The 16,545-nt window shown below is 40.1% G+C and overlaps 1 protein-coding gene across 3 annotated transcripts in view; it reads right to left on the bottom strand.

Moving 5' to 3' along the window:
• Positions 1-16,545, bottom strand: part of LOC117806654 (contactin-associated protein-like 4) — a 111,701-nt gene that overhangs the window by 43,027 nt on the left and 52,129 nt on the right. For all 3 annotated transcript variants that reach the window (XM_034675638.1, XM_034675646.1, XM_034675653.1), the window contains 5 exons: positions 14,531-14,706; positions 13,866-14,012; positions 9,519-9,786; positions 7,306-7,455; positions 4,469-4,640 (listed from right to left, as the gene is read on the bottom strand). In XM_034675638.1, coding sequence (XP_034531529.1) covers positions 4,469-4,640; positions 7,306-7,455; positions 9,519-9,786; positions 13,866-14,012; positions 14,531-14,706 — 913 coding nt within the window. The remainder of the gene's footprint in view (positions 1-4,468; positions 4,641-7,305; positions 7,456-9,518; positions 9,787-13,865; positions 14,013-14,530; positions 14,707-16,545) is intronic.

The following is a 16,545-nucleotide window of genomic DNA, read 5'->3' as shown; positions in this document are numbered from 1 at the left end:
GGCAGGAGGGGCGGGCAAGTTCAGAGACTTCATAGTCTCAAGTGTCCAAAAGATGTCGTATGCCTGAAACAAAGTGCTTGTAAAGGTGGTTGAACTGCAGCTAAAATACTCCAACTAACATTTTCCCAACGTCACATTCTAGGGCTCACACTTCTTGTAAGCTAAAAGGTCAACAATATTGAGAATTATTTTCACAATGAATGACATTATTGAGAAAATTAAACACATCTGTATCACTTTGTCACTATTTTAAGCAATGGCAGACTTCACACCCTCTTTACAATGAGACCAATCAATAGCAGGTAACAAAACTTTTACATGAACACCTCAAATCTGACTTCTTTGTTTCGTGCCTGTTCTGAGCCAAACAAGGTCACAGTGACAGTAAGACTCAAGGAAGCCGAAAATAGTCCAGAACACCTCCCTCCTCTTATTTACAGGTTTTTGATTAAAGCGCCTTTTTTGCACCATTTTAATACCTCAATGTGATTTGTGTTTTAGTATTCGACCTTTGACTGGCTTTTCTACCTGTTCCAGGTCTGTCTGCTGGGACAGGCTAATACTGTTTCCGGCTTCATATTCAGACAGCATACGGGCTAGTATCAACCATCACATTATAGTCTAAAGAAGAAAGCAATTACATGTAATACCCAAAATATTGTTTACATTTCATCCAGAGTTTCATTCTCATTGTCACTATGTCTTTTACCTTGCTTGTGACACACTTTCAATACCTTTTTTGTTATTTAAATATTGTAATGCGTCCTAAACACTATTGCAACAAATACACCGTAGAGAGAGTTATTCTATTGTGTTATGGTGTTTAACCCACTGTTTAACAATTTTCTATCTCATGAAGTTGTAATCATGCATTTCAAGAAAATGATAGTATATTATTAAGTATAAACCATGGGGCATGCCTTTTGCTGGTTTGATTGAAAAGACTTTTCTGTTTGAGACAACAAGTGACCAAGAGGAGGGTGGGCGCAAGTCTCTGTGAATTGGTCCTGGACAATGGGTCAATCCAACCTCAAACTACCGCTGTAGGCTGAGCTCCACTCCTCTGGTAGCTGGCAGGATGGTGATGGCACTAGAAAGACCTACACATCTGCATAGAGACAGCATTTTACTGAGCGCAATGGAAGTCGTCTCACAGGAACACAGTTTAAACCTTTTTCCCCACTATAAACAGCCTGAATCGTACATACAAAACATATGCCACGTATTTTACAGATGTTACAGTAACAGTGAATCCCAAACTTAAACAAATAATACTTAGAGTATTAAAGTGTCTTGATATTTTTGGAACTGCCAACATAAGTGGCATTAAATGTATTTATAATAGAGGGAACACAGGTTGATATAGAAAATAAAAATACATGTATTTTTTCCCTGACATGTTTTTACCAAAGCAGTTAGTTCCTGTAATGCTGATATATGTCAAAGGCTTAGCTTTAATTACTTATTTGATGTTAAAAAGATGATTGATTGACAGCTCTGTTGATAAATGCAGCTCCTGCAGTGTTCTGTAGCAGATTAGCAGAGCAGAGGAGGAACAGTGAGAGAAAACGTAATGAACACTGACACAAGAGTGATTGAGCTTTCCATGACTGTGAGAGTCTGCTTCAAATCAACACAAGAATCTGTTCTGCTGTGAACTTGATTGCCCTGAGGGTTCTTTGATAATGTACATGTGAGTTAAATGTGTGTTTTGGTAAGCTGAAGGGGCGTGATGTCAGTCCTGATGCTCTACCAGCAACATCATTTCTGTGCATGCCAGGGCCCCACCAGTGCAATATGTGAGTGTGAATTGAGGCAGTTTATTGGCTCCACATCTCACAATGAGAGGTTGGAGGTGTGTTGTCCATATAAATATACAGTTACTGCTCAAGATATGACTGCAAAATAAATACTATCATGTCTTGGTGCATTACATACACCAAAGGAGTGCCAGTTCATCTGTTTCTGGTGAGCCTCAGTTTCACTGTACTGAGTAACACAGAGGCTCCACTCTGGCGTTCTTCAGCAATATGAACCTGATACAGAAATGTATCTTCTTTTCATTAACTTGCTTTGAACAGGTCTTAAGTTAGAAACAACAACATCATCATGCAGATGTAAGCTTTGTTAGGTCTGTCTTCAAGCAGGGATGAAATCAACTTTATAAATTCTTGTTTGTTGAATGGAGATCAGGTCGATTATTTCTGGTGCATTACAGGAAGTCTGGAAATCTAATTGGCTTTTGCAAAACAGCATCAAGCAGGTTTCCTGCTCAAGATGACATTTCTGATCAGGAACAGATTGTTCACCGCATGAAGATATCTGTTAAAACAGATCACTAATTCATCATCAGATTACCACAGATTGAAGCCAGGATGTCGATGCAATAGGTTCCGTTTCTTGCAGCTCAAACAGACTGTTTCTCCTGTTTACCAACGCCTGCTGAATTGTAATTACTCAATATTACAATCTCCAGGCCCCCTACGCCTACAGATTCTACCTTACTATACTACCTAACCTGGAATGGGGATTCAGTGTACTATAAACTTTGGGAAACCCCACCTCTCATGATCTTATGTATGGCTGTATTCTATTGAACTATTTTTAGAGTCTGATCCGTCTATGACACTTATGGGAGAACTTCCTTCTCTTTTATGGCTTTGATAATCACCTTAAGTGAATGAGGAGATGAAAACATTCCCCTTTTAGTGCTGTTTAATCCACTTAGTAGCACATGGAGTTAGTCTTTCAGTCTCTCCTCAGGAAAGCTGTTTGGTGTAACCAGGATGTAAATTGGCCAAGAATGGGAGTTATTTGCATTAATAAAAGGCTCCTGGTGCTCTTCCTTTCAATCCCTGATTTATCTTGTGCCTCTGGGAAGGATTTTTCAAATGATCTCTTTCATTCTGTGTTATAAACAAAGTGATTTAGCCACCCAAGAGAGATGGTTCAGATTTGGAAACTTACATAACTGTGTGGAGGGAAGAGAGTGGATTATGATATTATCCTCCCCTCCAACTATTTCTTCAGTGAAAAGCCCCTGTGAGCGGGCTGTCAGATGGTGCTCCTTGACATCTCAATTTATTTTTTCACTCTTTTAATAAAAGTGTTAGGGGACACCCATCAAATGCAATATTGTGTAGTCAACTCTCTTTCACCTCTCAGCTGCAGTGACTTTGGTATTGATTTCTATCCATCAAACCAGGTAAACTTTGTCACATTTAAAAATGGAGAATTTATATGCTGTACAAAACATGTGCAATACATACAAACCTTTAAAAAATGAGTGAGTTTACAAAGATACTAATATGCCCACAATTGCAGAGAACTCTGAATTAAGAGTCTGACCTGCACACAGCAGCACTCTCCAAGGTCCTGATCCTGCAGTTAGTCAGCAGTAAAGGAGCTGTCCAGGGTACCAGCCTCTGTTCACATCAGCCGCTGGGATGCTCCAGCCAGTGTGACATGTCTAATATTGATTTCATCTGTCTGGCAGGATGAATTTGTTCTGTGCAACTTTTGTACTGGTCGCTGAGTCCTCAAAATGCCTCCCTTGTTTACACTCTTGTCTCTCTGTGTCTCTCAAATAGAGCAGTAGAGGGATGAGTCTGAGGAAAATCTATATTTCAGATGCCTGTATGTTACTAATAAAAAAAAAACCTAAATGCATCAGTTTTCTATACTCTATAACTGTGTATGAGTTTTTTACTATCCTCAGGTGGAGATCTGCTTTTTAGTGAGTATTTATTTCATGTAGGTTTCACTGAAAATTAACTTAAGTGTCTTGCAATCGAGGCAGTGGGTGTCTGGTTTATTCGTGTTTGGTATCTTTTTGACTATCTGATGTCTTTATGGCACAGATGAATGACAGGCTTTGGATACACAGACACCAATTGTGGGTAAGATCAATTAATGTGTTTGTTTGTTTGTGTTGTTGTTATAAATAGGAAATGCAGACAGGAAAAAACAGAGACATCAGAAAACCCTTTCAATCTTCCTTCCTTTGTCTATGTTTCTATTGTCTATTGTTTGTTTGTCGCTGAATGTCAGGACAGTCAAGACTCAAGAGTCTTAAATCGACGCTTTGCTCTTCCGGTGTGTACTTTTGATCAAAACTTTCTTCATGAAAGGACCCAAACTATTTTAATTAAACTTCTCATCTGTGTTTCTTATGGAGGTGCACTAAAATTAGAAATGATTGCCAAAATATCTTTAGTATGACTTTACACATGTGTCACAACAGTAGCAAATAAGCAAATTAGAGTGATATATGACCTAAGTAAACAGTGAACCAGAGCAACACACAAAACTGAGGAACAGTCATAAGAAAAACGATCATCCCTACGGATTCAAGTCAAAGTGGATTAACGACACAAACAGCACGTGTCTGGTTGTCGACGTAGCATGACATTCAAACCCTCTCAAACTTGTCTACACATGAAGAATAATGGTTAAAACAAAGACTCACCTGTCTATGATGCCACACATGTCAATCTGTAAGTGGCTGTAGTTTCCCAGCAGCCTTTGCTGCACCTTAATCAGGTCAACAGGTTGGTTATCCAGACCCAGGAGACGCATGCAGCCCTGAAACACTCTGAAGGGGTTCACACACTCCTGTCTATCCTCATCAGCAGGACAACCTGAGGAAATGAACACATCACATCCAATCAGCAGCGAGTCTCAACTAATGTCATATGAATATAAATCTGAATGTTATTGTTCACTAAAAATCATACATGTCTAAACCCAACATCAGTCAAAACCATACACGGCTGGAGAAACAAGGATATTAACATCCCCCTCTTAAGTTTGTTCAGCCAGCTGAGACAGTGTGTCTTAAATGTTGCTACACTTAAGTGTGGTGTTAAAATAATACTAACATGATGGTAAAACTTGTGAGGCAAACATGTAATAGTGAGTTTGTAGTTAAAGTAAATGCTGATCACAAAATAATATAATATTATCAAGACTAGGTGCAAAGAACAAACAGTGTGCTATATTTTTCTAATAAATTCTTGGATTGAGCAAAAACCAATCATAGGTTTTATATGACACATTTCATATTATAAGAAATCTCATGATGGATTGGGCTGAAAATCTAACTCTGGTTGGAAATGCTTCAAATGTAACATTTTTATCGGGTGTAAACAGAAGGTTGATGGTGTCATAGTCATGTCTAACTGTCATTTCATGTGAGAAACATGGATGCCAGCTTTAATATGAGCTTTCAACTTGTGATTAACCTCAGGGGTTTGAAAATCACATTCATGGGTGTTGAAACTGATAATAAATGATTTGTTTTCAAATCAGAGTGTAAAATCCTCCCTGACAGCCAGGCTGAGAAAAACACTGAATATGTTTCGACTCAAACACATGTTGAGAGTCTCTGCCAAAAAGTCACCATGTGACGGTTAATGAAAAGGCCAACTCACTCTGTTACTGAACTCCCAACCCAGAACATTATGTTCTGAAATATTCACAGCCTGACCTTCAACTCTGAGCTTGTCATTTTTCTACTGTTTTTTAAACTAACTTTATTTATAAGAACCTTTAAAACAAGAAATGCAACTTAAAGTGCTTCACAAAAAGGAAAACCTGCAGGACAAACAAAATAACCAGTTAAATAAGGAAAGAGAGCCACAATATCAAGAGGAAGAACTAAATTCATCAATTTTTAAGTAAAAATGTGGATGACATCAAAGCTCTTAGCTAGTTTTAACCATAGACTGTATAAAATATGGATGGAGTATCCGTGACGTCACCCATCTGTTCCTGAGAGCTGTTTTGAAGCCAATTGACGGCAGCAGCCATATTCGAAATGTGGAACTCAACCAGCTAGAGTGTGACGTAGTGTGAGCCTCCGAGCCAACAGCTATGCATTCCAGACCCGGAGTCACGTCAGTTACGTCCTTATTTGGGCAAAAACTCATAATCTTAATGTCTTCTGAACCGTCACATTAGAAATAAATTCACCCACCGTACAGTGTGTGCTGATAGAGAAATTAGCTATGAAGAGCCAAGCCGTTTTTTGAATGAGGCTGTAAACATGTTTATTAATGCTGTAAAGATAGTCTTTTTTGAATTGGTGTCTATGTGGTTTCCGGTGTTTCTGCAGCCAGCCTCAAGCGGATTCTCGATGAATTGCAGTTTGTAACACTTCCGCATGGGCTTCATAGTTTGAGATCGGAGGTTGCCACTTGGTTTTAACTTCATGAATGCTTCTTTTTTTAGCTTCTTTTTTGGTGCATATAGTCTTAACACTCACTAAACCCTCAAAAAAGTCAGTCCAAGGTGGCAATCATTTAAGACTAGTCTTAGACAATGCATGCCAATGAACTCTGTTTCATCCATCAGTGATTTATGCTTAAGGTTGATCCCACATGTTCGTAACCCTGGCCATGCAGCACTTCTGCTCCGGGCTCTGCCTTGCTCTGGTACAGTCAGCCCATCGGGGGCTAAGCTTTACTCCTCCCAGCAGAAGAGAAGGAAAAAGATGAGTCACTGTTTATTGTCACTTTGAATTTTGGGAGTTCAAAAGAAGATTTTGTCTGAGCTTCTTTTTTTTTTCTTTCTAGAAGCGACAATGATGACGCATGAAAGAAGAAGTTTAAAGAAACAGTCAGTTATAGCGCTGGAGTTTCAGCTCTAAATTTCTCTTTAATGAACAAAAAAAGACTGTAAATCTCACTGAAGTCAAACTCAAAGCACTTTTTTTATAATTTCAAGGCTATTTTATTATCATACAGGTTAAGTACCATGTGACTACAGCAGGAGTTAATAAAGACTTTAATCAGGGACATTCATACCATGCGTCTGCAACTGCATGTGTCTTTGAGACTACTTGGAGGGTGAGCATACACAAGTACTGAGAGGAAAAAATGAGGGACGGGAGACCTTGAGAAGGTGATTGGAGGGAGACGAATGTATCGAATAAAGAGGAGCCAAAAGGGAAAAGGAAAATGGGAAAGAGGAAAGAAAAAAAGAGGAGAAGGATCACTTGAAGGAAAGAGGAGGAGGGAGAAGAGGGGGAGAGACGGAGAAGCTTTACGACTCCATCCCTCTGTGGGTGGCACTAAACCTGCAAAGGACTTCTGGAGATGATAATTATTACCCGAGTACCTCCATGAATTTTAAACAGTCCTATATATGCATGTCAGCAAAATACTTGAGGTGCAACTTTAAATATTTGCTAAGAGGAGGCTTTTAGGTGGAGATGCATGCTGGTTGGCATCCGTTCTCAGCTGGATGTATTTTTATAAATGGTAACAAAACAATGAAATGTATGCAGGATTCATGTCCTCTTACCACCGAAGAAGAGTTGACTCTCTGGGGTCATGGGAAGTGGGATGCTGGTGTGGGCGGTAGCTCCTTCATCTTTGTCCACTGTGATGCTCAGCTGATCCTGCCTGGAGTTCATCTCCACAGAATGCCACTGACCGTCGTTCAGACCAGAGCCTTCATTCAAAAACAGACCCACACATGACAGCAAGCAGGTTTTAGTTACTTCATATCTTAATGTTTATACGACCTATAATTGATTTCATATGCTTTGCCATCTGAATTTGCTGCATGTCAGGATCCTGTCTCCTTTGAGTCAATAAAACAATAATAATAAATAAAACAACAATTAAAAAAAAAATTAAAGTCACATTGAAAAGGGAGAGGGTATAAAACGTATTAAAAGAAGCAACACATTAAAACAAATATCAAAAGCAGCAGTATCAGTATTTAAAAGAAGATCTGAAATGATGGGTCTTGAGCTGCGATTTTAATTGTGAAAGGTCAGTACAGTCTCAGATGTGTTCTGGAAGAGTTCCAGAGGGAGAGGCAGCGGCACTCGGTCATAAGTGTCTAAGAGTTTAGCGTGGGAGGAGTACAGACTCCAACCAGGAGTGTGGGGATGGAGCAGGTCATGAGGTAATAAGAGGCCAGGTTATGGAGGGCTTTGAAGGTCAGGAAGAAATCGTCAAGTATGTAAAAGTACCTAAAACCTTAATATACTGAAGGAGACATTTCAGTCCAATAAAAAATCACAACTCAAAGTCTGATCATTAGCTCACACTGGAGCCTCCAACCACATCTAGTGATCTCCTACTTCAGAGTGAGTCAAAGTTGCCATTCGACCAGAAGACCATACATTGTTCAAATAATGACAAATGCACAATAAACCTGTCAGGAAAACTATGACATGTCAGTTTGCTTGCCATTGGATCTAAAAAACAAGATGCTACTGTTTCCGAGGTCAAGGAACCATTTCATATTTGTTTGTGTTAAAATGAAAATATGACAGTAAGGGGATATTGTTTGTGCATGTATGAGCGCAACATAAAACATAAAAGCTGTAAATCAACTGACAACAGATGAATGATTAACTTTGGTGCGTGTCAAGAAGTATGTATGCACACACACAAATCTCTTGTTTACCCTTATTAGTCCTCACAAATCATATCGTTTAAGTAACATCTAAGTATCAGACATCTTTCTGCATGTCATGCTTTAAATTTTCAAAGTTACACAGCAGAGTGGCTACATGTAAATCCTCAAAGCTTACTTCTTTATGGACTCAAAAGATGATCTGTGTTCAACGTTACAATTTATAGTAAGAACAAAAAGAAGTGCATTTTGTTTAAACACAAAGAAAGCTTCGAGGAGCAACACGTGTTACAACCAAGCTGCAACCTCAGGCTGTGAGGAATGACACCAAAGCGGAAGTGCTAAAAAGTAACTGCAGTTTCTCGAGTGTCAGCTTGAGGCTGGCTCTGGAAGTAACAAAAACCACATACAAACAGATTCAAAAAAATAACCATGTTAACAGCCTGTCACAAAAAAATATTTTAGTCTGAATTGCTCCTTTCTCGATTGGCACACACTGTACGCGCGTTGAATTTTTTCATAACTCAGCAGTTTAGACGATAGCAAGATTACGAGTTTTCCATTATTAGCTACACAGCTGACTTGATTGACAGGCGAAAACACTGTAGCTGTTAGCGAGGAGGCTCAAAGCCCACCTCTTTATCTCACACTAGCTAAACTGAATTTAGGTTGACTTCGACATTTCCAATATTGCACCCACTGATGATAGGCTTCAAAACAGGGCTTCAGAAACAGATGGGTGACGTCAGGGATATCACGTCCATTTATCATGAAGTCTTTGGTTGAAACATCGTCCAAATAGTTGATTTTATCAAATGTCCTGCTTCTGACAAGGCACTACAGCCAATCATAGTTCAGCATTTTGGGGTGGCTAAAATTCATATCACAAGAGGGGCCCATTCATCACGGCTGCCCCTCTGGACACACCCCTACTCTGGTCATAGCCTGGTACAGTCACTTTATTCATTGGGATTAAAGGCCTATTGCAAATCTGACATCATGCCTTTTGGGTTAAATGTTTAACACTTTATTTTCTGTATAGACATGACAAATTACTGTGTTTCAATGTTTTGGCTCTGGATTTATGCTAAGAGAACACATTTCAACGATCAGCTGTAATTTTGTAAAATCATGACTGAACTGACCTGCACTGAGCTCCAGCTGAGCCCTGCCAGCTCTACTGATCTGTAGGCGAAGTCTGGCCTCACTCAGGTACAACCACACCGTTCCCTCTTGCTGCGGGAGGTCAAAGGTCACTAGAAGCCCCGCCTTGTTCCAGGTCCTGAACTGCAGTGCCACGGAGATGACCCCTGAAGACCACGACCTCAGTCCCTGCAACATGAGGGAGCTCTGGGAGTCGGTGAACGTCACAGCGACCAAAACTGGCTCAGCACAAGAAAAGGTCACATTGCCCTGAGAGAGAGAGGGAGAGAGAGAGAGAGAGAGAGAGAGAGAGAGAGAGAGAGAGAGAGAGAGAGAGAGAGAGAGAGAGAGAGAAATTATTATGAAGAGATAATACAAGATGAATATTCATTGAGTGCTGGGGCTGACTCAGTTTGACTTGATGTCACAGAGGTCCCATCAGCAGCTCTCTGAAAAAGGACACCTACCATATTACCATATTGATATACGCTGAGCGGCTAAAATAAGTTGGAGAACCTGAAGCAACGGGGTCACACAGCATTTACACCAGTTGGTCATTATTTGTATCACATCCCCTGTTCCACGGCATGGCAACGGGACAAAGAAATGACACTATGGATTAACTGATATCAGATTAGAAGCAGAATTTTCAGAAACATGAATGCAAAGTTTCGGAGCCTAATTACAATTTCACAAACACATCAAAATCCAACAACCTTAGGAGGGAAACAGGTTCTTAGCATAATGCTTGGTAATATATCCAGGTTTATCTCCTGCACAGCACAATGTGAGGCACAATACTTTCCCATCATATCACCAAAGCATAATTTATATCAAATCAAGTTTTCTGTTATTGCAAACATGCATTGCAAAGTTCTAGTTTGTCCCATTCCCTTCTTGTTTTCTCACTCGCTCCTCATTGTCATTCTCCACCTCCTTCCCCCCCACCTCGCTCTTTCATTTGTCTCCTTCTCTAAAGTCTCTCACTTTAATCTGTCTGTGTTTTTTTGCTCTGGGCGGTGCGAGTGATGACACTGGTGATGACACTCGTGATGATAATGAAGGAGATTATGGTGATGCTCGTGGTTATGATGATGATGGTGATGGAGATGACAGATATTGAAGTAAAGATGATGATGAAAATAACGATAATGACAATAATAATCATGAGAGTGACCATTAGCGTAATGGTGACACTCGTGAAGGGAAAATAAGAGGGAAAACAGTAGAAGGAAGAGCTCAGAGTTTTTAAAAGTCTTTAAGTACTTATTCAGTTTTAAATACACATTAAATGATATAAAAACTTAAAATTATGGGATGTGTATATATTTATGTATATATATATATATATAGAGAGAGAGAGAGAGAGAGAGAGAGAGAAAGAGAGAGAGAGAGAGAGAGAGAGAGAGAGAGAGAGAGAGAGAGAGAGAGAGAGAGAGAGAGAAGTCAGAGCCTGATCAGGAGTTATCCATGAGCTCTACTAAAATAAGATATAAGATGAAGTTGCTAATTGCAGCTGTTCAGAGCAAGTGTTCAGTATTTACAAAAGGTCAATGAGGAACTGATGGAACAATATTCACAGTTATTTTAGAGAGAAGTGATAGTGTCCATTGATACGTATGCAATAATTTGTAACACTTGTATCTTTTCAGTCAAAGTGTCATGGGCAGAGTAACTCCGTCCTGTCATCAGACGCTACGGGGCGAAAGGCAAGACAGGGTATGACTGTAGTGATAAAGGTCCTTCTCCCTATTGTTGTTTTTATCTGTATGTTGTGGCAGACTTAGGGCCTGATCTACTAAGATCCCAAATAACGAGCGCTAATTTGCGTGTGCAAATTATAATTTTGCACGTGCTATTTCTGGGCGTGTTGCGGGTGATCTACTATGACTGCGTGCGCAAATGATAAGTGCAAAAGTGGTGCGGACTGCCCTTTAATGAGGATTTTGCGTGTGCTATTGGCTGTCCCCATGGAGAGTTTGAGAGAGTAGAGTGGCCTTAAATGATCAATGAAGTTTGAAGCCATGGAGTTGGAGGTCTTTGTGGAGGAGGCAAACAAACACATTGGTGAACTCCAGTAGAGACATCTCAGAGTTGCCAGAAGAAACGCGATTTGGGAGGCCATGTGAAAAGGTGAATGCTGTGAAAAAAACCCAGAAGATCTGCCGATGAAATAAACGCATCTACTCTACTCCAAAACGCAATCAGTGTTTTGATGGAGTTTAGAGAGTAATTTGATGAGGCTAAGTCTCCCACTCTTGCTCTAGCAACTGTTGTGGCGAATTATGATCTAAAATCCCAGAAATGAGCAGGAGAACGGGGTTTCCCAATAACCAGATGTTCTCTCCATTTGTCTTTAAGGGGGTTCATTTGTTCACGTTCTCACAAACAAGTGACCTGAGAGGGAAGTTGGCACTATACGTGGTGTTGCATGGTTTCCCAAGAAAACAGTATTTGTCCTTAAAAGGGGTTCATTAGTTCACTTTCTCACAAGTAAGTGCTCAGGTCAATATGATATGAGGGGAAAGCTGACACTGCGTACGTGTCCCAGTTGCACAATATGTGGATAGGATGCAAGAAGGGAGCCAAGTATTAAGCAAGACCTCCATGAAGGAGGTGGTTGCCATAGTAACTATCAGGATAAACGTAGAACAGTGACGTCGCTTGGAGGCCATAAAAGCAGAGGAAAGGATTTGTTTGGGGCGCTTCTTGGGTTTGTCTGTCCAGGATGATCAGAGATGTGAGCTGTATGCTGTATCTTCAATATACCCCCAAAGGCTGCAAGTTGATCCTGTCTTTGTATTATTTAAGTAATAAGTTGATTAACCATCGGGAAAATCGACAACACAACTAAATTGGGAAGTCAATCGCAGTTTTGAAACAAATAGGGCCAGAAAAGTAAGGCGTCACTTTGATGAGGACAGTCGCCTCACTGACGCAGAGAGCAACTTTCGGGTGAACGTTATTAATGCATGTCCTGATATCATCATCCAGCAACTGTCCCAAAGATTCATCAGCTTAAATAGAACTGTGAACATGTTTGAGGACATTCACCCCAACACACTGCTGCAAGCACGAGATGAAGAGTTACACCAAGCTGCCTGGCGCAGCTCAGTGAGGACTACAGTCGGGACATCGCCCCCAGCTTCACTGGCCAGCTGCTTTCTTTTAGAACCTCTTTCAGGGACCAGATACCAAAGCAAAAGTCTGTTGCAGATCTGGCAAAAACGCTCATTGTCAACCACCCAGCAGTAACTTCTGCATTGAGTGAGGCCCTGCTTTTAATTTTGACTGCTCGCGTCACGGTTGCACCTTCTGAGCGCTCATTCTCCAAGTTAAAAATAATTTAAAAACCCTTGAGGAGCACGGTTGGACAGGAGAGACTGAGTGGACTTGCCATGTTGTCTATTGAGAGCAAAGAAAATGGACATACAGCGCATGGTGAACAAGTCCGCGGAGCTTAAGGCTCGTCCAAACAGTGGCGAGTAGGCTGAGTAGCCTAGTTCATGTTGATTTTTTGTTTATATGTGAGATGTGGGCCGCTGTGCCAATTTTACTAAACTTTATAGCTATTGATACAGTGACCTACTGTGCTCTCATTAGTTGAAAAAGTTAAAGTGGGTACAAGAATGATGCGGTCGCTATCCGTGGTGCTGAACTGCTTTCAATTTGTGTTGTTTTATTAAATTTTTTTGTGTTTGTTCTCTTGGTTTGTTAGACTTCTTGTCAGTTTGATTGACTTCAAAATTACATGACCATGTGTAAAAAATGTAGTAATGCTTGTAAGCCCTGCTGTAGCAGGCTTGCTGCAAAGCGATATTATGATGAGCTTTATTGGGTTTAAAGTGCCCAGTCATGCCGCCTTCTCGCCCCAGATCCCGCAGCCATTTGTGTGTAACGCTGTGCCAGTTTGCACCTGCCTTTCAAACGTGCGAAATATAGACGCAAAAATACAGCGCGCTATCTCCTTCAGGTTTGATAAATCACATTGCGTGTACTGAATTTTGGCCAAATCAGTACCTACCTCTAGTAAAGGCAGTTTCGAAAACAGCCACTGTCTATAGCCATGGATCCCAACGTGAGGTCAGGCTGAACTTCTAAGGTCACTTCGTTCTCCCAAAAATAAAAATAATTTCTAATACTGGAGATTTTTTCTTCTCATGACTAAAAACTCCTGGAGATTAATTACATGAAATTAAAGTGCACAGTAAGCAATAATTTGCCCAAGTGTCAAAAAACTAATAGGGTTAGAATTCAACAACTCCACAGTCACCTTTTCTTCTGCTTACGTCACTTTACAGGCAGATTTGATAATGATGTTGAGCTGACGCTGGCAAACACTGACTCACCATCATAGAGACCTGGTGGTTGTTCTTTTTGGCCAGCTCGATGAGATTGAGGTCGTTGTAGAGCAGGTTTTCCAAGCAGCCGTGAAAGTTCCTGTTTGACAGAATGGGTTTCTGCAAACCATGGCCCTGGACGGTTCCCAGACTTAACTGAACCACAATGTAACATGTCACAACAATGTAACATGTCACAGAAGACAAGAACATTAATAAGCAAGCTAAGCATGAATGCTTCCAATATTGCAGTAATAAGTTTGTATTTAGTCATTCACAGCGGCTTATATGCACTTTGTATTTGACAAAAGGAAAAACAACTAAAACATAAACAGTAACATTATCTTCAGTGGATGGCTGTCAGGGTTTACAGGCGTTGGTTATTTTCATAGGTCATAAGAACTGGCAGCATTGAGTCTGGTGTTAGTTTGTTTAATGAGAAAGAAGTTTATTAAAGTCGTAATGAGTGCAGTTCCTGGAAGCCAAATCAGTAAAAGACAAAAAGGATTCTTCAGCCGAGTAAACAAACTGTGCACGGCTGTGAAACATGAAAGGTCTTAGAAGTGTCCTGTCAGATTGTTAATGTTTGACCCTAATAATGTACATTTATAAAAGGACTACCATTTGAAATCCTGTCTCTCTCTGATCTTTACATGCTCCAGATTTTCTCTCACCTGGTGAATGTCCCAGCTGCTGAGCTCCGCTGGGATGTGAACCTGCTGAGTGTTTTTATCCACGGTGAGGTTGAGGTGAGCGTTGAGCCGCTCCAGCTTTATGTGGTGCCAGTGCTGGTCATCGAGCAGACTTCCAAGAGTAACAAGGAGCTGACCGCTGGACGATGAACTCAAACCTGAAATAAAGTATGTGGGGGAAATCAATTATGTGTCATAACTGCATCTGATGACTCCAGCTAATGGAAACATCCTCTCAAGCACACAACCTGCAGCCTGCTGAAAATGATTCTTCTCAGAGGTGTCCCTAAAAAGCACTTCCAAAGTCCTCTTTGGCCCAGTCCCAATCCCACACTCACTGACTGACAGATTTTGGGGTGTGTTACTGGTAAGTGTGTGAATGCTTAGTGCTGTCCCACTGTCGAGATCATCGAGTGTGTGAGTGCTCTGACTCAGACTTTTCAACGCCAAATTACACCGTTTCCATGAGTCCACATTTCTGCAGACTTTCCTGTGGGACTCATCCAGAGCTCATTTCAAACTTTGTGTCATGAAAAATTTGACTGTCTGGCACCTAACTAAAGGTTAACAATTGATCATAAATTAAATTGATATTCAATTAAGCCTGAAAAAAAGCTAGGAACAAAAAAACAAAGTCATTTGAATTTTTCTAAAATATAATGATACTGAAATTTGAAAGTCACACATTTTTTCTTGCTATTTATTTCCTTTAAATGTGTGATGTCATGGTAGTGTGTCCCATTATTAATTATACATTTAAGTCAAATGTTTCAGCTTCAAAGAAAAACTTCCATCTTTGTTTCAAACAAGAAGGTGACACTCTGATATTTGAACCCACATATCTTTCAGAATGTAGGGAGGAGAGGAAGACACACCACGATGCATGATGAAGCTGCAAAATGACTGCAGATAAAACTAATAACCTCAGAAAATCTAAACTGGTGGATACATCAATGTATCAACCATGTCAGGAGACAACAGTTACTACTGTCAAAAGCAAGGAGATTAACCTCATCATTTTTCAGACATAATTCCTTCAAAAGAAGGCAGATCCAAGTTTTGGATTTGGAAACTATTCTGCCCAACTTTTGTGGAAATTAAAAAGTTTGGGGTTTTATGGGTTTTGGTTTTTTTCAGTTCTCTTTCTGTGCCGATCACTCATTTGAAGCAGGGCTTTGTTTGCATATATTGGCAAGCATCAATGACCCAATCACAGAGCCGTTACTCAAAATTTTCTTGGCTTCTGTGCTGGTTGGTTTGAAATAATACTTGTAATGTCTGTCCCTCTGGCTGTTGCACTGCACCTGCACTTTTGCTTAGTGCACAGGTATAAAACTGCTTTTATGAAATATAATTTTAAACAAATTGATGCTAAGAAATAACTGATTGATTGATCTAATGAGCGTTTATGTAAAACAGTGGTTATGTTGACTAGTCTGGTTGTTCAGTGTTAAACTTTGAATAAATAATGGCTGTTTAGTTGCTGTTTGTGAGAACAGTTCTTGCTCATCTAGCCATGAATATTTATGCCGTACAGAAATAACTGAACCAAGGTATCAAGATGTTAACTGCAAGTATAAATCCACCAGGAAGTTTGCACGGAGACTGGATGGAGAAGGTAGCCTGGAGTTTTTCTGGGTCTCTCTAAAGTTCATAAATAAAATGACTAAGACCTCCTAAAGCTCCAGGGAGCAACTTTGTTTATTTTAGCGCCCCCTATGGACAAAGTGGTACCTTTGATTTATTCGCTGATCTTGTCCTGCACATGTTTAACTTGTGTTTTTGGCAAAAAAAAAATCCTCTTAATGTCTTTAATAGTCTGTATTTATGTGCACAAATTAAATAATGAGATGTGTCTATTTGCAAGATCTGGAGGTGTTGGGATGAACTGATCTTTTCCTGTTAATTAAAGTTTCTATTTAAGTTTTTAGAACATTTTTCAGCTGGTTTTACATTTCTAAGCAGCAGCATGTTCTTCTGTTGTATGTTGCACCAGC

This window comes from Notolabrus celidotus, chromosome 2 (assembly GCF_009762535.1).
Source record: "Notolabrus celidotus isolate fNotCel1 chromosome 2, fNotCel1.pri, whole genome shotgun sequence".
NCBI lineage: Eukaryota > Metazoa > Chordata > Actinopteri > Labriformes > Labridae > Notolabrus > Notolabrus celidotus.
Note: the sequence above shows the minus strand (reverse complement) of the source record. Positions and strands in the feature narration are given on the sequence as shown.